This window comes from Rhynchophorus ferrugineus, unplaced genomic scaffold (assembly GCF_030347505.1).
Source record: "Rhynchophorus ferrugineus isolate W39M unplaced genomic scaffold, kcgeb_rfMv2 rfM6, whole genome shotgun sequence".
In the NCBI taxonomy this organism is placed as follows: domain Eukaryota; kingdom Metazoa; phylum Arthropoda; class Insecta; order Coleoptera; family Curculionidae; genus Rhynchophorus; species Rhynchophorus ferrugineus.
The window spans coordinates 5,872,076-5,893,645 of NW_027472585.1; the positions used below are offsets into that span (position 1 = coordinate 5,872,076).

The following is a 21,570-nucleotide window of genomic DNA, read 5'->3' on the forward strand; positions in this document are numbered from 1 at the left end:
CTTAATACCTACATAAATGTATTTATCTAGTTACAATATCATTTTAACTACTACAAACTGACTACTTTTAACTACTTTGAAGTCGGTGCCCCCGCCGGTAATCGAACTCGCGATCCCCGTTTGAGAACTAAACAGCTTTTGCACTGAACGACTTCCGATTTTCCGTCACATCAGCTCAGCAGTAACATTATACACAAATACCTGATTATTTTAGATAAAAATATGTGAAATTTTTTACGTGCCTTTGAAATTTGAGGGTTTTCTCAATTTTCCCCCCTTCACCCCAACAGATCCCGACTTGGTTTCAATGGGACCACCTAGGAAATGCAACTCTTTCGAATGAAAACAGTCCATTTGATCCAAAATTTTGAAAATCAGTCCATAATAGAAATATAAACACAGTTAAAACTCGACGATAACAATTTAATGCAAAAAAATCGAACTGCGTAATGAATTTGCAAATCTTTTCTGCGGTTCCCAATGATGGCCATAAATTATTAAAAGATAACATCATGAATAACAACATGTTATATTTAATAATACCAACATTTGAAAAACAATTTATGAATATATAATTCAAGCAATAAACCCCTTCGAGAAACCCATCTGCATACCTCAGAATCATCCGAGTTCTATTAAAATATTGATTGGTGTCTTTTGATCGTGTGTTAACTGATCGACTGGGACCTTTGTGAAGTCAATGGAGACCGAACCACGTCCATAATGAGACGAGATACCCCGATCTATTGTCGAACTAAATTCCATGTAAAATGCAATCTGTTTATATTCACCTTCGACGGATAATTAAGAACCCTGAAAGGCAAATTATTTTTAAAAAGCAAAGTCATAGTTTAATTTCAAAACAACGTTATTGATGGTGGATACCGTGGCCTTGATGGAGGACGACGTTAGGCGGCTAGATTCGTTATAAAAATTTATTTTGAAAAAAAGGTACTGTAATTACGTATTAATTTTTTCATATAATCGAATAATTATGTTATACGTACATCTTAGATAACAGTTTCGTGATTTTATATAATTAAAATATATTATGTTTTAAGAATGTACTTTTTTTATAGTTTAACCATAAATATATAGTTTTATTTAAAATTGTATTGTTAAAAAACACACACAGTATAGTTTCTTTGATGGTCTTATAATGACCGAAACTGTGAACAACTTTTACAATTATTTAATGAGGTCGCAGGAAATGTATATATCAATCAGCTTCAATAAACTTATTATAAGTGATTTTAGACAGCTATTACCTCTTCGTTTGAAGAAAAAGGTTATCAAGAATGCAACGTTGCCGCACCAAGTTTAAGTTTTCGTTTATTTTGGCTGACAACAAATTCTAATTTAAAAATATTAATATAAATAAGATATTGAAACAAAAATAACGTTATAAAATATAATTTATTTAAACATTAACATCTAATGCATATTTATTGATGGACTTAAACTAAAGTTAGTGAAACAGCCACAATAGTTTGTAGGTTCGAGTTGTTTTATTATATTTACGTTGACATATGACAACGGTGTCGATCAATACCAACACAAATATGAATTTTATAGGCCGATTTGGTTGGTTACATGTTCGCACGCATCAGACTTCATTCTGTCTTCATTCTGGCTAATTAGCAAAATGAGAAAGAAAAATATTCCGAATTTAAAAGGGATTTTACGTTACGTTATAAACTGAATGTGGCAATACGTTTAATAGCGTTGATAACGTGTATTCGCTATTTTATTGGAAGGGCTATACGAATGTATTTTCGCGATCATAAAAAAACCAAGAATCGAAGCGAGCTAAATCTGACGAATAAACTGAATTTTGGATACAATATCTGCTTGAAATCACCAATTTCCGCGATACTATTATATATATTCGTATAGTAAGTGAATTATCACCCTAAAAATGATTTTTTTCTATAAACTAAGTGGTACTAGAATATATTTTTCCGTGTATTCTATTTAAATTAAAAGGTAAGACTTAAAGCTTAACGTAAATTTGAAATCAAAGCAATCTATATTTAATTGAGTTTTTGAGACCAGAATATTTACGAATACGATAATAATGACAGCAAATAATTTATATTCAATGTTTCATGTTACCAACAATAAGTAAAATGTTAACACACGATAGGAATTTAAAACAAGCAAATTAATCTAAAATTATTCCAGAACAATTAAAAAAAACTCTGCTATAGAACCGAATTTACATCAACAATAACATCTCATCGTGTATTCAGCATCAGCCGAAGAGGTTCCCATCAAATTCAAATGAATTCCCATAAAATTGATCGGTCTTGGTTCCAGTAAAAAGAGAGAAATACGAAAAAAACGGTATTAACATAAGAAAAAATTAGCGATACATGAAATTCTAATCGAAAACTATACCAAACACGTATCGAAACACGATAGAGGTGCGCTATTGAACGCGTGATCTGCCTCAGAACGAATCTAAGGCAAACATAATTATAATACTCTGCAACATTCATTCTGCGTTCAAATCATCTAGCCCGATGGAGCTCCACACACACATACTTTAAAAGTCAACGCCAGCGAGAATGTTTCTAAGTAATTTCAGAAATCGCTAAAACATAAAATAAATATTCATAACGGTTTGCGTTTGTTTTACACAACTACCGCGCGGAGTGTGACTGAAATTAAAAAATTGTACGTTCTATCGATATTGCAAAATACGATCGGTTCCTGGAACTCTGACATAAGGAACTTTTTTACCTCGCCAAGAAAAACATCTGTTTTGTTTCTAACGTAGGCCGAAACATTTCGTTCCCCTTGATATTGTACGATTGTCAATTTCCGCGCATAGATGGCGCTCAGATTAGATATTACAGGAAACCAGAAAAGATTTATGTGACTATATGTGGATTTCAATATCTACATCTGATCATATTTATTATTTGTCATAGAGTAATAGAGAGAAAACTCAATAGGGGTCTCTGGAGAAAAGTTTTGCTTTGCCCAACGTCCGGATGGGATTAAATGGGCTATTCAAGTAAATTGACTGGTCAATTTAAATCTCCATTATAGGCACCCGTAAGAAAAACATTTAGCTTTGAAGATATTTGATTGGCTCTTTGGATAAAGTTTGGCATGTGATTGCGTCACGTTTAATTGAACAATAAATTTTACTTAAAACACAATTTATTTTCTGAAATAAACTTATTTTTTAAAATTTAATGAATGAAATAAATATAATCTGTAAAACTGCAAATTATATATAAAACATATATATTATCATATACAAAGAACTTTGCAAGAAATCAAAATTATTCATAATTATTTAGGGCCATCAATTTAATAGAATCAATTCAAATTCTGGCTTTTTGTTTTATTATACTGAAAGCAAACGTCTTTTCTGTTAGTCTTTCTCTGTTAAAATTATGCTGTTGATATCATGCATAGCATTTTTAACAATCTATCGGAAAGATTATTAAAAAGTGTACAATAAAAAGGTTTTAAATTTACATTTTTATAAAGATGTTTGACAAAATATGTTATATTATCGATGTGGAAATATTGTGAGATAAAATAAAAAAGTTAGCTCAAAGTATAATAAACACAGTATAATAAAACAATTTTCTGGGGCATGTTATATTGCCTTGCCCCTTTATTCAAATAGGAACATCTGCAATTAAAATTATAAAGTGAAGTTACAATTTTTCAACTCCTGGTAATACATGCCCCGTTATTATGGAATTAATCCTTTTCACAAATTCCTAAAAGCAAATAAGATGAAAAAAATTAACTTATGAGCTATTAATTTAGAGAAGTTTCAACTATCAAATAATTGATCCAAGAATAAAAGTATATGGCCGTTTGTGTAGCTTCTTTCGGAAAGGGATTAATTTCTAAAATTAAAAAATAAATATGTGATATTTATATCAAACTCCATTTACAATAAAACAGGCTGTAATGATTATAAATATATTTGATGGTTAATCCAGTCGGTTTGGGATTTTTAACATTATCAACCATTTTTTAAGACAGCTAAATACTTATATAATAAATTTAGTAGACAGTAAAATGTATGAAATGTATAAAAACAGTGAGTAGTTTTTTCAATATAAACTTAATTTAATACAATTAATTTAGAGAAAATTCATAAAAAGCTTACAATTTTGCAGCTCTTCAAGGGATGTAGAACATCTCTTCATATACTGTTGAAAACTTAGGATTTAAATGGTGTAAATACGACCCACTATAAGATCTAATGGAACTTAATTTATAATAATATTAAAATACTAAAAGTTATAATAATAAGACTTATTATTTCAATTTATGTATTTAGACGAGACATCAATATTTCAAAATTAAACAAAATAAAAAGAGCGTCAAGACAACAAAAGCTGATGGAAAAAGGTAAATGTTAGAATGCATTAGATGTACTATAGTGTTAAAATAAGTTATATTTAATAACATTATTTTTGTACTATTATTTTATTTAGATTAGAAAGTTGTTGTATTTGAAAGTCAAAATGAACTAAGAGTTCATGTGGAACCATTGCAACGTTTTGACGTGAAGTTATTGTTTTATAGTAATTTGGTATATATGGATGTGAAAATCTGATGATCTTTAGGGAAAAACACTAGTTTCTTATTAGTAACAGTAATTAATTAATTAAAGTAGCAGTTATTAGTAAACCCAGTAAGTTATGTTAGCATTATATATACTAGTACAAATTTCCTAACATTAAAATATGAAAAAAAGTTGACAATATCAACAAACAACAGGTGCGATAAGTTAATTTTACAAACTTTTATATGTATAGGTATTATTGCATTGCATATAGAGTATATAAGATATGTATGGTTAGTGACACTATTGTACGTATTTGGAGTATGCTTTAGATGCATACAATCATCCGATTATTCATTTGGCAGAAAAATTAATCAAAAATTGTCAAATCCTATATTTGTAAGCACTTTTCGATTTTGTAAAATTTAATAATTACGTATAAAAGGTAGTGGCCAATAATCAGTCGACATCACTGGCTAAAAATTAGTTAAACCCTTGAAAACTGTTAATATAAATAAAAAGAAAGCACAATAACAGTACGTATTTCTTGACTGATTAAATAATACTATACAAGAAACCGGAACATGAGATACAAATGTACCAAAATAAATTTGAGTGAAAGTGTTGCTATATTCATATATATGCCAATACAGTGATGTGGTATTTGAGAGACAAGAAGAAATTAACTATACGAACCAGCTTTCTATTTTATTTCGGTTGAATAGCTGTGTTGGTAAAGGACATCTTCGTGCATTCGTTGATATTTGACTACGTAGGAATCTTCATTATCAACACATAAAAAATAATACATGACATTTAGTTTTAATAAACAAACAATGACCCTCGACATATTCATTTTTTTACGTAAGATTAGTATTGAACAATGGACATCTTTGAATATTTTTGTCTTCATATGAATCATATATATAATTTTGTGACATATACACAATTAAATTACGAGTAAAACAAATCTAATTTGTTGCTCGGTATCGACTTCAAAGTGATCAGAGTTGGTAGTAGTTAAAGTAAAATTGTAAATAGATGAATAGGTTTAGGTAGGTATTAAGCTAAATTTTGTGTACATATTAGAATATAAAATACGTGTAGTAGATACATTAAATAAGGTTTTTGTATAATTTTATTTAGTTATTACCACGATTATTATGCACATATTTTATTTTAAAAAGTTTTTTTTGTGTTAAAAATCTAAGTTTGATTATTTTTTACTTTTGAGGAAGTACCTTATTTATTTTTTGATGTCACTTCAATTTTTTTCTTAAAAATATTTTTTCAACTATAAAAATAACAGAAATACCCGAGATGGTTACTCCCAACAATTTTTTATCGTCATATTTTGGTACTAAGATCGGTATCTGCGACATCTGACATTTTTACGCCACCAGAATCATTTCTATGTCGTCTTCGGGTCTTTGTTTATGTTTAGTTTATCAATCATGGCCCCATAAAACTTTTTTGCAGACCATTACCTAAGAAAATATGACAGATTCACAGATGACTCGATGTTTGTTGATTTGAGTGACATGCAAATATAGTACATCAAGGAATACTGGAAAGTATACATTTTATATTCATCCCTATAATACTTATCTATATCCAGAGAGATTGAGAAAGATTTGGGAAGATTCATTTCAAACAAAAGCAAATAACAGAAACAAAAAAATAAAATGATGAGGCTAAAAGTCAGTGAGCACCATTTGGATTATACAACCCTCGTGACGGCTTCATAAAAAATAATAGAAGCTGGTTAACTCACAATACGTATATTAGGAGTTTAAAAGTTGAATCGATTGTTTCAAATGAAAGTAGGAATATTATTAATTATTAAGCAATTGTTTATTGATGCAAATGAAATGATTATGTGAAAAGATTTGATGTGATATCCTTTAATAAGGTAAAATTACAACTTTTAAAACGTCGAAATCACTATTCACATGTTGAAATTCACAAGAGCATGCTTGTCATAACCTTCGCATAACATTTGAAGACATTCAGCAAGTTCTTTCTTTAAATTTAAGTTAAAAAAATAAAACATCCTGCAAATGCTATTTACTCGGTACAAATTGAGATATTTCCAATACACTGAAAAAATTTTGCCTGTCTGTCAGTGAGATATCAACATGAAATTGGTAACATATGTATTCGTCGCTATTTAATACACAGTAACACCATCTTGAAATGCCTTAAAATTAATTTATAGGCCTGATATTAGCAATAAGGAAAATCCAGAAGATGGGAAGATGAGTGCCACATCAATTGAATGACAGATAAATGGAAAATCGAAAAGTCCACTGTGAAATGCAGCTTCAAATGTTTGATCGGAAATAATTTCTGCATCGAATAGTGATGGGTGATGGAAAGTGGATTTATTTTGAAAACCTAAAGCGCAAAAAAAATCATGGTTATCACCTAGCGAAGCCGATCGACTCTAAAACCAAATCCTTTTGGTGGCAAGATAATGTTCTGTGATTGGCGATACTAAAGTATTTTGAACTGTTGAAATCCAGTTAACAGTTAATAGTGATCACTACTGATGACAAATGATCAATTTGAACCATGCATTGACCTAAAAACGTCCAGAATGTGGCCGAAGACACAGTAAAAGTCGCACCGTTTTTATTCGTGTATTCTCACAGCATTATAACGCCTCGTCTCATAAAGCAAAACCAGTCCAGGAAGCGTTGAAGGCACTTGGATGGGACATATCATCGCACTCGCTGTACTTTCCAGGCCTTGCCCTGTCCGACCATCAACTTTTCGCATCAATGGGACACGCGTATACAGAGCAACACTTCGTCAATTTCGATGAAGTTGGAAAATTACTTCATAAAAAGGACAAACAGTTTTTTTTGGGACGGCATCCATAAATTTCCTGAAGTATGGGCAAGATTTATAGAATCAAATGGCCAAAATTTTGAATAAAATTTTTTTTCTGCATTCTTGAAAACTATATAGTTTTTTCCGAAGAAACCGGTAGTAAAGAATATTCAATAATAGGTTAACACATTCTTACGCTAAATCCTCAAGTGTTGAAATAAGCAAAGTAAGTGTTGTTTTAGGGGGGCAAATTCAACAAGTTACCCGGCTCGAAGCTGAGCAATTAGCTCCTCTATCTCTTCGCGAACCGAACGGTCGGCCTCGTCTCCCGAAATAGAGGAACGATGTACGAATCCGCCAAAGCAAACGGAACACGGATAGCAATTAAGAGAGACACGACGCTCTCGAAACGCCAGCGACAAGGTACGTGGAATTCCGAAGAACCGAAAGTTGTTGCCACGCTTCTCAGAAGTTATCTCGGTTCGAATTTACACCGAAACGCTCTTTTCCCCCTTGTTTGCGCACCTGAGCCGGCGTACCGACCAATAGACGAACGCAGCGTTCACCTCGACTTTCGACCACGATAAAAATGATGTTACATTTCATTTGCATCTACAGAACATCGGCCACGCTTTGTTTTCTCCTCCAGATGTGATGACCAAAGTCTATTTCAATATTTGGTTAAGTGGGTATTCTAGTTACGAAATGTGATTTTTTTTTGATATTTTCAAAGATCCATAAGATATTTAAAAATAAGCCCATAAAAGGATTTTTCAAAATTTATATTATTTTCGAAGATATGATTTTACTGTACCGATTTACTTGAAATTTAGTGTAAAACCTCTGTATACAGTCTATTAAAAGTTTTTTTGTACATATGTCGTCAAGATGTTTAATGTGTTGCCTGTCGCACTTTGTAAATTCGTTTTAGAATCAGACAATATTTTCCTTATCATTTTGTTCTAGTTAAAAACAGATACAATGCTGTCTGATTAGTTCGAACACGTAAACGAATGGGCCCGTCAAAGTCGTCCTGTTGTCAGATGTATGCAAAATTCTTGAAAGCAATAGCGATAAGAGGTCATAACTCTAACCTACAAACTATTGTGGCTGTATAATTAACTGTAGTTTTTAGATGTACTATAATGTCAAAATAAATTATATTTCATAACATGCTTGTTCAATTATTTTATTTAGAGTATAATTTTGTTATATGTCAAAGTCAAACTGAATTAACATTTAGAGTAGATGTGGCAACATTGCGACGTCTTGATGTTACAAATTTAAATAACGTATGCACAAAATAAATTTGAACAGCCTGTACAATCTTCTATAGTATCAAAATTAGCAAATGTAAAAAAGTTGTAAAAAAAATTTATTTTGAATACACGTAATTTGGTACAAGAAATTTTGTTTAACATTATTTCACTTACTTGTACTTATTGATTTAATCTGATCACTTACTGATAGTTTAACTAGTTCAATATAAATACTATACTAACATAAATTAGTGTCCAAGAAGTGATAGTACTCTGATATACTGATATGCAAGAATAAGTGTATACTTAAGATTATTATTTATGTTGTTATTTAAATGTTGAGCTTAATAAAGAAATGATCAAACCGAATGAATTAAAAAGGTCAAATTTCCAATTGGAGAAGTCAGATGGAGCCTAATAACTCTTGTCAAGACTAAATACAAAAATAGCGTATGATATGGAAGAAGATGCAATTTAAAGTTTCAACAAGAACAAAATGTAAGTCTTTTCCAATAATATCAATGGTAATGAGTTGAGCTGAAATATTCTACAATAGTAATATTCCAGCTAACAGAGAAAAAAAATCCCTCTCTTCTTTTATGCAGTGTGTAAATGATAAGTCGCCCAGTTAATAGCTGAAGTCCTTCTTGGTTCGCATAGAGGTAGAACTCGGCTTACTGTTTCCTAGATATCAATTCATTTCATATCTTCATTGCGTATGTAGTAAAATGGTTTCACTAGATCACCTTGTTCAGAAATACTTGAATATTCCTCACATTACTGTCAAAAGTAGCCAATCGCACAGTAGTATAGCATATACAACATTAGTATTAAATCAAAATCTTATTATGTATTGACATTTCGAATTTTCTCCCACGAAATATAATTGTCTATATTTTATTTTCATCTAGACTAATTTCCGATTAACATGCGCATTTGAATTTGATATTCACAATACCTGTTTGGTTCAGTCTATTATTTTATCCTATAACTCACAAAATCTCCTCCAATTTGTATATATGACTAATACAGAATAGGTCTGCATTAGGAATTCCAAATAATTGTCCTTTTGTTTAATTTTTGAGAGAAGAATTTGTTGTAACTATAGGTGGTTATGAAACACCAGAAACACGTGACTTATACGATACAAAATCATCGATACAATGAACCAATATTCGGATTTTATTTGATAGGCATTTAGAATTATCATTATTATATTAATCTTGTTATCTCATCCGTTACAACAAAAATCACTTATTTTAATGAAACAACGAAATGTTTCTCTATCCCATTTAGTCGATATAATTGATATTAAAGGTAATACAAAATAATAAGTAGTGTTGGGGACTATCGACTGAAATCGACTATCGACTGTTTAGTAATTGACTACTTCTTACTGCCGACTGTTTGAGTCGCTATTTTTGGTTCGACCGATTTTACTACTTTTTGTCAGTGGCTGTTTCAATCGCTATTTTCGGTCCGACTAATTTTGTTACTATTTACTATCGACTGTTTCAGTCGTATTTTTAGTTACTAAATTTTTCGTTCTACTTGTTTCATTCGATTGATTCTTAACGTTCTGGCTCTGTCGTCCTAGCCGTCATCTTGACAAAAATGTACATAATTTATGCTTACATAGATTTATATCTAATATATGTAGTTTTATGATTTTTTTTGGTAGTTCGCTTGTAAATAACAATATATCATGTCATTCAGATAATTTTTAACTATGTCATGGTTTAGTTTTTTTTTCTATGATTAGGTATATGATTAATTTTTATATAATATTTATGGTTTTTATACATCTTTAGTTTTATTTAAGTTCTATTGTATTGTCTATGTTGATTGATATGATATATATTTAAAAACAGCAATTAACACATTAAAATACAATAAAATATTTGTGTGGTATTATTCCGTTCCATAGAAAAATTCCATTCCTTTTTACAGATCCACAGTGTTGATCCAGAACGTTTCAAATGTCAAACTAATTCTACTTCGTTTAAAATTAAATTATAAATTGCATTATGTATAATTATTATAATAGTATTCAGTCATTATTTTTTCCTTGTCTTTCTTAAAGTTAGTTGGTGAAGGAATTTATGCATCTCCACCTCTCTTATACTGCCGATGGAAAATATAACCACATATAAAATTAACTACCCTAGCAATTATCTCCGTCCTTTCTTGAATTTGAGCGAAAATAGGAATTATTATTTTCAGTCGCTAGTTTTTTGATTATCGACTGCTTCGACTGTTTTCAGTCGATAGTTCCCAACGCTAATAATAACCTTATATTAACCTTATATTAACCTTATATCTGTATTAATATTAGTTGCGAACTAAACGAGGTTATATATTATTTGCATCTTAATAAACTCCCTACAAAACCAAGATATCTACAAAGATAAAAACGCGTGTCTGAGGAAAAGTTCACATAAACTTAAAAAAACAAAGCTCGTACTGATAAATGTCCTCCGTTGTACAAACATGGGATTTAGTTTATTTAAAAGTATGTTATATTTTCAGTAGAATCAATAAACATGCGACTGATAACGACTTGAAGAAGTTGGTTTACTGCGCATTTTATAAAGTTCCAGAGATAACGATGTATGAGGAGAATTAAAAGTTAATTAAGTCTTGTAATGATTGCGGAACTTTGAAGTAGTAGCGCATTGTTAATTAAGCTAGCCTAGGCAGTATCAGTGTTTGAACAGGCCTTTGTGCTTTTGATTTTACGCTTTAATTAAAGCCACTAAAGTACACTGATTGCCACTGGTGGTAGATGGTAGAAAATCTTAAGAACACAAACATCTTTACACAACTGAACTGATAAGAATATTTCACTAAAACATTCATATATCGCAATATATGTATTTGCAATGTATGTTATTTAAATATTTGTTCCTAACTCCATTTTTAAATCTCATATACTTATTATGTAAAATACTAGGTATTCACAAACTCTCACGTCCAGACTGTTGGTGCAGTTGGTAGGATGATTTCTTGAAGGTATCTAATGGAACCAAAAGTGGATAGAAGTTACTCAAAGGCCTTCTGACACAGCACTACTAGAATTTAGAATTTTTTGAACCATTTGTACAACTATTACAATTTAAGCTTCCACCGAAGTAGCTCAGCTCCCTTAGCCCACAAATAATTGAAGCTTAGAAGACTTTCCATAGACCGTATACTATAAAAATGGGCGTAGAAACACTACTGTTCATCACATAATATTTTAGGGCAAAAGTACAGCCAATGCTCACAATGAAATATGTTAGTAATATAAATATAATATAAAAAGTTATAGTAATGAAAAAAAGTAATATTTGTTTAAAGGTTAATAAAAGAAATATATGAAATAGACATAAAAGCCCTGAGCTTCAGTGGAATTTAAAAGTATTAAAGATTTCTTTAGTTTAGTCTCTTAAATAAATCAATTATCTTAGATATTTTAAATTTCTATTTTTGAATATCTGTAGGTAAAATTGGAACAAAGAAAGAAAGATATCAGTTACTCCAGCAATTATACTAAATAGTTAAAAGCATACTGTACTAAAAAATATTAGTTTAAAAACTATTTTCTAAAACTACCTAACAAAATGGAGTTTTAATTACAAGGCGGATGGTTGCTTCACGGCTAATATTGTTGGCGTTTATGTAATTCAAACATTTATTGTCTTAAGTTCGACTCTCATGAAATAACTGTATTATGTAAGACATTCGGTTTCTACTTATTAATTTTCCCATGCGTAAATATTAGATTTGTAACTTTTAAAAAGAGACCGCGTTAGAGAGGTGTTAAGTATGTTTAAGAAAAAGAAACTTAATCCTATTTTTGTTTGCATTTAATTATAAATATGGCGTACTCAGCGCCTTCTCTTCTTAGACCAGCCAAAACAACTCTTAAATTATATGTATTAAGTAAACACTTCATATACTACTCTATGGTCAAAGTTATATGCGGCAACACTGTGACGATTTGACCGTCATATATTTAGAGGAAATGGGTTCATTGCTTTATTCGATAGGCTATAGACGTAATATGTATGTCATGAGATTTTTAAGTAATAAAAAAATAATTTACCCAACTGACAAGACAAAAAAAAGATTTGTGGTTTTTAATCGAGAAAAATCTATAAAAGGAGAATGACAACCACTTTTTCGTGTTGTTTTATTGTTTGTTCAAATGGGGATAGTAATCTTAAAAATTAGTCATATCAAAAATTGCCTTAAAAACATCATAATTGCCGTATAACGGAAAATGCCGGTTTGTCGGCTCAAGAAAGGCTCCAAGCTCCATGAAAAAATCTCGTATGGAGCGATAAATCAGGACTACAGGACTGTAATAAACGGCTCCGACTGTAGCGATATATCGCGCGGTGTCGACAAGGTCACGAGAAAATATTTTCCAGCGAGAAACAAAAGACTGTTGCTTTTTTATTATTATTTTCGGCATGGGGACAGAGGGCCCAGTTTTGCTCTTATTCATCGCGTCGAATAGAGATGTGTATCTTTTGAAAAGTCGCACCGGTGCTTCGAAAAGTTTCCGTCGCTGTCGACTTTTTTTCGGTCTTTCCTTTTAAAGTGGCTGTAAATTATTGTTCAATTGTCCTAGTCGTTTTATGATGGTGTTTAATACAACTTACAGAATAACTGAATATTTTCGGTTGAATAACTCTTTTCGTGAATTAAAATTTGGCACTGATAACTGGATTTAATTTAGTTTCAATACTCAAAGATCATATTACATGCCAGCTGTACCGGAAAGTCATTATCGGTTTTTCTACCAGATGTCGCTAGGTTTAAGTATGCAATGTCAGATTTCAAACATATATAATGTTATTCCACTGACATCAAGCTTCAAGCCTGTCAAGCGTACTGCGTACATGTTATATTTGGCGATAGTTTCTTTGAAAATGTCAAATTTCGTGCCTGAAAACGTGAATTTGCCGCAAGAATTACCTGTCTTATTTAATAAAAAAAAGCCGCCATCGTTTGCTGGTAGAAATTTACGATGAACATGCTCTAACCTTAAAAACATGTAAGGCGCGGTTTCGAAAATTCAAAAGTGGTTATTTCGATGTGCAAGACAAATAGCAAGATGTGAAACTGCAAGAGTTATCGGATAAAGACCCAACCCATACTGAAAAACAATTGGCAGAAGCGTTAAATGTGTCCCAACAAACGATTAGCGACCGATTACGAACTATGGGGAAAATCTCAAAGATGGAAAGGGGGTGCCGTATCAAATGAATGACAGGCAAAATGAAAATCGAAAAATCATCTGTGAAATGCTGCTTCAAAGGTATGATCGGAAGATATTTCTGAATCGAATGGTGGCGGCTGATGAAAAGTGGATTTATTTTGAAAACACCAAGCGCAAAAAATTATCGGTATCACCTGACGCAACCGATAGATTCCAAGGTCAAATCGATTTGGTCGTAAGACAATGTTCTATCCAATCTCTAAACTTGGTGAAATAGTATAAGCCCGAAGGCATCGTAAAGCACATTAACGCGCTGTCTCATAAAACAGGACCGACCAAAAAATCGTTGAAATCACTCATATAGGACATATTATCGCACCCATCGTACTTGCCAGACCTTGCTGCGTCCGACTATCAACTTTTCGCATCACACGCGCTTGCAAACAAAACGAAATAGCTTGTTGAAAGGTTTTACTCAAAGGACAAATAGTTTTTTTTGGGATGAAATTACCTGAAAATTGAGCAAGATGTATAGAATGAAAAACCAAATACTTTCAATAAATACATTTTTCCTTTTTCTTGAAAATGATGTAGTTTTTTTTTCGGATAAAAACGGTAATGACGTTCCCGTACACCTGGTATCTGTTTAGATGTCCAGATATTTTGTCCTGTCTTACCGGAACTCAGTCATCAAGTTTAGAAAGTAGGTAACTATTTTAGAAAGGACTGGTACTTTCTGTAGAGCACTAATTTCTGATGTTAATATTCCTCCAACGTGGTAAAATTCTATACTATCTTAGTATGGTATATTACAAATGCTATGAAACGTAATACTGTTATGCAGTATTTTAGTTTGCTGTACGTAAACATTACGTATTCCTAGTTTTCTAATTTGTGTATGTCATTAAATATTACCTGAATATACAAAATCGGCTTTTCGCAGAATTAGTATACACAAATACTTTTATTTATCATTAATTTTTTACGCTAGATGAAAAAAAATATTAACAATTATATATCTTAGTTAAAGCTAATGAAATTTTATATTTTAATTTTAATTAACAACCTAAATTCACTATAGAGGTGATAGAAATAAAAGTTATTCTAATTACTCCAGACCTCTCTGCTCATCTCTTGGTTATTTTACGCAAAAAAGTTCTTCCTCCGTCACCATTGGTGATATTAAATATTTGTAGATATTTTCGTATACCTTAGAGCATTAACAATGCTGTGAAATTGTTTTGGTGAGTTTGAATTTCGTTGTACAACCCTATAGTTGCGCAGCGTAGATCAATAATGGCTTGTATGTTTCTAAATTCAAAGTTGTGAGCCGAAATGAGTTGATTTCCTTCAATTATTCAGTTTTACGAATAACTATATATAGCATTATAATATTGTATAATAATTTCTGCTAAACAAAAGAGTTAGTTCTATTTTCAGCTCCAAGGTTCAACAACTCAGATGAATCTGATTTTGGAATGGGACGTATACCCATTAGCCTGGTCTTCTGCTGCTTTTGTTTAATGTTAAGTGTTCTTTCTTTATGATGAACAATAAGAACTTAATAATATATTAATAAAGGAAATATATATATTACTTACAAAAATATACTAATTTGTGAAATCCTCATTAAGAAAGCAATACTATGTTATCAGAATGTGATTATATAGTCTATTCAAAGTATGTTTTATATGCGTCATCGAAATTTCAAAAATCATCGTCAAAACGTCGCAATGTTGCCACATCAACTCTGAGTTTTTGATCCGTTTAGCTTTGGCATAAGCAAAATTCTAATCGAAATAAAATAATTGAACAAAAATGTTATCAAATATAATTTATTTTAACATTATAGTATATCTAAAAACTACAATTAATTATACAGCCACAATAGTTCATAGGTTAGAGTTATAACCTCTTATCACTATTGCCTTCAAGAATGTTCCACACGTCTGACAACTGGACGACTTTGACATGTTCATTCGTTTACGTGTTCCAACTAATCAGACGGCATTTTGCGTCTTTTAAACTAGAATAAAATGAGAAGGAAAATATTTTTTGACTGTAAAACGAATTTACAAATTTCAACTGGAAATACATTAAACATCTTGATGACGCATATACAAACAAACTTTGAATAGGCTTTAAGTAAGATAATAACGCCAAGACAGATATTGATTTCAGGTCAAAACTGCCATCCAATCGAGTGTTATGTGTGTATCGAATTTCTTTGTATATAATATATAAGTGTTGTATATATCTAAATGTTGTATCAACGATGGTTTAAACAGTGCAGTAAATCGTTTATATATAACAATTTTTATAAAACATTTGGATGCAATCATCCTACGCATCCATTTTAATCTAACAAAAAGCAAAGCCCGCTAGATTACCGGCGTGGCCAGCTTGATGGCGGACACCAATAAAAACAACCTATACTACCGCTAATACATGATTAAGAATTCTGATGACGTAACTCTTGTAGAGATGCTAACAAACTTTTTGGTTCGAGATAGAACTCGCGACCGGAGAACGAGATGGACCGAGTGTGACCTTCGCAGCTATCCTCGTCGGTTATTTCTCGTTTTTTCTCCGTGGTTCTTCTTTGGCCAGTACTTTTTTTACCTCGTATAATTATTTTACATCAAGGATAGTCCATTAGTTCGTGAATCATATAATTTTTTTCTCGCTCTAAGCTGATGAGGAACCGAACAAATCGCCATGTGTAATTTAGAGATGAAGCTTCGGTTTAATTCAACTCGAAAAAAATATAATTGACGTCTTAATTGACATTCCCGCATGAAATAATAATCTATCCGCTTTTGATAAAGATAATCGAATAGTTTTAAGGCTAAATCGCCGGCCGATGTCGAGATAACGTGGCACATCAAAAATATGTTCGGATTCTTGGTGCTTATGTTGCGAATTAAAGCTTAATGATGGTCAGTGCGCATACTATAATTCTACTTGGTTTCTATTCACATCTGTTATACGAAGAACACAGTATTTAAAAGATACTTTGGTGTAAAAGCATGGCTATATAATTCTTGCAATTCACAACAATGTTTTCACTGACTGTACAAGAAGAGGGCTCACGAGGAAGCAACCAGTAAATGCTTTTAAAGGATGCCTTAAGCAACTATTAAAATTCTTTCAGGCGGGGAGGACCTGTCCTGTTTTGCTTTATTTGTCGGTCACAACCTCCCATAAAAGTCAAAATGTAGGTGTTTCCATGTACAAACTATTTAATCGCAGTAAAATTACTGGTATTAGACCATATCAATAAATAACCATCAAACAAAAAACGTATAGTAGGCCGTGGCAAAATTAAAAACAAATTTTTAAATTTGGAAAGACGATTTCTGTTTTGCATAAAACCTGTAAACTAGATTTAGAAGCTCTAAAGATTCTTATTACACATATTCAGTGACATTAACTAGTACACCATTAAGTTATTTCGATCTACTTTCGATATTCTTACATATCAAACATGTGCTTCGAAAATGGTCTAATATAAGATGAAGAACTGAAATCTTGCAATCGAAGCAATGTTGCATTTACATAATTTGTATAACCACTAAAATATGTTCCGTTTTTCAGGTATGGATTTGAAATACTCCATAAAAGATAGGAAAATGAGAAACACGCATCATTATCATTATGGTCTGATATTAAATGCTTTTCCGTACTTCTTTTAAGCGAAAATGTCTAAAGTCTCGTTACATTATTTTTTTTCAATACAAGAGTTTAATCTTTTCTGATTATCTAGAAGATTTCTGTAATATTATTCAGAATTGTGAGAATTATGTTTTGTAATTAATGTAAATATACCCTGTCTCTATTATATTTCCAACCATCCTATACTCCAGTCTAGTTGTCTTTTGTAATCCCACAATCTTAATTCCTCAAAAATGTTTATGTTTTATAGATATTACCTAAAGTTCAAAAGAAAAACCGCCAATACATTTAAATACCCAATTTCTAAACGAAAAGTAAACAAATATTTTGATAATTATTTTGAAAATTAATTTAAAAAGTTAATATCACAATAGGGCATTAAGAGACATAACACTGAAATGACCCTTCATAAAGCCGAACCGTTTATTATCATGAAAATTAAAAAAAGTATTCAAATGCCGAGCTTAGCTTATGCTCTACAGAGCTTACCTGTTTTTCCACGCACAGGCCCTGTAGGCCCGACAAAAATATCATGTTTCGATCACCATTAAAAAAATTTCGCCCAGTCATCCTGTTTCATATAAACATCATCGGCGATCAATATAAGTCATTAATATTTTTAAATTAGTTTTTTTTGTATCGGACAATTTCAATTCTGTTATACATCGACTATCGACGGCAGCACAATAATTGTTACAACGTTACTGTCTAATTGGTTTTTGTTTTAATTAGGTTTTGATATATCCAAAACATGCCGAAGAACATTATTGTATGATATTCGTGTGTTTCCTAAGTGGTATTCAGTTCTAGGTATGATTTTAATGTTCTATAAACGTCATAAAGGTATCTATAAATGTTAAGTTTTTATATGGAAACTACAAAAATGTGACCATATTAATATGATTCTATTGAAATCCATTGTTCCAATGATTTCTGACCTAACTGTATTTCTAGATCACCATTGTTACACTAATTTCTTCTAAATAATAGCAAACAATACTTAGGAAGTGTTCAGGACTTGTATCTTCAATGATCTTGAGGAAGACTTGTTTGATTATTCTATAAATATCATCAATGTATTTATAAGTCTTCGACTGAAGGCACGAAATCGTTCCCAAAAACAGAATGATAATTTATCAATATTTGCAATAATAACATAGTAGTTTTTTGTATGTTTTTCTAATTTTCGCTATCATTGAGGTTTATCGTTGAGATCCATTGATAATCTCACGTCCAGCTACTGATATTAAGTCCAACGTTGTTTCGCACTTTTACTAATGGACCAGCAAATGATCCTCTATGAGTAACACAATCCAAATTTGTTACTTAACACCGCCCATATTTCATGATCATTAGCGGTTAGTTGTGAATATTATTTTCAGCATTTGATCCACAATATGATGACGTTATGTTGACCAGTTACATATCGGTCATCGATACCTTCACGTTACTTAATCACCACCAGAGGAAAAAAATACGTGACTTGAAAATCTCACACCGGTTCAGACAAATAAACAGAAAATTTTTCAAAGTAAACTGTTCAACGTTTCATCGATAAATACAGGTAAATAAACCGAAAATGTACTTTACTGATACCAGTGTGATTACTATATCTTCGACACTGCATCCATCAGTTGCACCGTGTGCTTATTGATATGATTTCTCGATAATTCTGATAATGGATATATTGAGGAAAATGTACGTAACAAATTCCACAGTTTACTTTTCTGTATTAACAGAAACTAGGTATTAACAGTTTGAAATAAAAAGAAATATATCATAAAAACACATTTTGACACATGTGGCAACACAATTTTAATAAAATTGCTAAATTATTTAAAATAATAATAAAATTGGTTAACATGCTTTTATTTGTTGACACATACTAAACGTCACAAATAATAACACGAGAACAATATATTCCTTATTTATTAAGATACATTATCTCTATTTTGATTTGATTGCAAGAACGAATACGAATATTCAATGATATTAAAAGACAAAAAGAAGAATCTAAGAGAATGCGACCGTATCAATAACCTTATTTTAACAATTTTAACAATAGAGCATATTCTTCGTACAGTATTATTTCTTCTAATTTGTATTACTAATGTTTATTAAAAGTAAAATTGTGAAAATATTGTTAAATATAGTGAAATCGATAAATATAGACCTACATCAAAATGTTATAATTCCAATGTTTACTTTTCGTTAAACTACATATTAACAATTTGAAATAAAATGAAGTATCTCATAAAAGCATATTTTAACACGTATGGCAACAGCATTATAAATATTAATCTATATAAATTTCGTTAACATGCTTTTATTTATTGAAACATATGATAAGTCATAAGTAATAATACAAGTACAACCTTATTCGTTACTTATTAATATACAGCATCCCATTTCGATTTGATTGCAAGAAGGTACGAAATATTTAAAATATCAGACTGATAATTACAGACTGACAGAAAGTTCAATGATATTAATACGCAAAAATAATAATCTGAAATGACCATATCTCTAATCTTATTTTAACAGTTTTATCAATAGAGCATTTTTTATTTATATTTGTATTAAATATAGCGAAAATAATACTGATAAATATAAATACTGATCTACATCAAAATGCTGTATATGTACGTAAGAACCTTATTTTAACAGTTTTAAGAATAGAACATTTTTCACTAGGTATTATTCCTTCTAATTTATATTGCTAAAGGTTATTAAAACTAATCGTGAAACTATCATGAAAGTATTGTTAAATATAGTGACAATAATATTGATAAATATAGTGATCTTATTTTAACAGTTTTAACAATAGAGCATTTTTCATTAGGTATTATTCCTTCTAATTTATATTGTTAAATGTCATTAAAAATAAAATCGTGAAAATATTGTTAAATATAGTGAATTTGATAAATATAAATAGTGAACTACATCAAAATGTTCAATATATACGAATGAACCTTATTTTAACAGTCTTAACAACAGAGTTCTATTCATTTGTTATTATTTCTTCTAATTTATATTATTAAAGTTTATTAATCTATGATCTACATCAAAGTGTTGTATATGTACGTATGAAGCAAAATAGTTTTCCAAGAATATAGAAAAGGTAAAAATAACGGATACTTTAGAGATGTTATCGTGTGAGACGAAAATTTAAGTAGAAAACCCTCCAACCCGTCAAATAATAAACGGTTTAATGCAACAGGTAATGCCATAAAAACCCACCAAAATGAGTGAGCTTTTAGTGTGTACCTATAAGGTAAAAGCTCCGCTTAATGTTATAGTATAATTTTAAAAATAGGCTAAAATAGAAATGTGTTAAAATAGAAATGCTGTTCCAATTTAATCTTTTTAGACTTCGTACAACAATTAAAGTTTAATTCGATATTGATCTAACAACTAGTAGTAAAAATAAACTATCAATACATATAGTGTGTTGTTTTATTATTTATTTTATAGGTATACGTTTATTTTAACAGCGTTAATAAAATAGAAACAGCCATTGTTCGATGTTGTACATTAATTATTGTTGTTTTCAACGAAATAATTTGAGATCATTTGTGATGTAACTGTTTTTTTATATACAAAGTCCGATATAACTTGCGAACGGATTATTAATGATGGACGATCAAAACCACCGTGCACTTACTCTTCCCTTTGGCTACGAAATCATCCTCCTTTCCTATCAACACCGGCTTCGGCCTGATCTGACTAATTCTGTTCGCACCCAGTGGCACGGTTGCGTTCAGCCCCTGGTTGTGATTGTGCCTCTTCTTGCCACCCTCGCACTTGCCCACCATCATCATCAACGTCACCACAACAAACAACACCAAAATCGCGAATCGCGTCCTTGAAACGTACCGACGTCGAAACGTAACATCATCATCATCATCCCTCGGTACCATCGACCAGCACTGGGTACTTGGAGGCGACATATTCGACGCCCTGGTTGAATGGGTTTACATCGTTAGCTTGGTCACGACTGCCCGACGACTCAGGACTGACTGAGGAGGCCAGAGCTGAAAACAAAA

At 31.0% G+C, this 21,570-nt stretch overlaps 1 protein-coding gene across 3 annotated transcripts in view; it reads right to left on the reverse strand.

Moving 5' to 3' along the window:
• Window positions 1-21,570, reverse strand: part of Egfr (Epidermal growth factor receptor) — a 178,162-nt gene that overhangs the window by 22,716 nt on the left and 133,876 nt on the right. The window contains exon 1 of one of the 3 annotated variants that reach the window (XM_076407789.1): window positions 21,189-21,541. The exons of the other annotated variants lie outside the window; for them this stretch is intronic. Coding sequence (XP_076263904.1) covers window positions 21,189-21,474 — 286 coding nt within the window. The 5' untranslated portion in view covers window positions 21,475-21,541. Of the gene's footprint in view, window positions 1-21,188; window positions 21,542-21,570 lie in introns of those variants that run through there. 3 annotated transcript variants of the gene reach the window in all.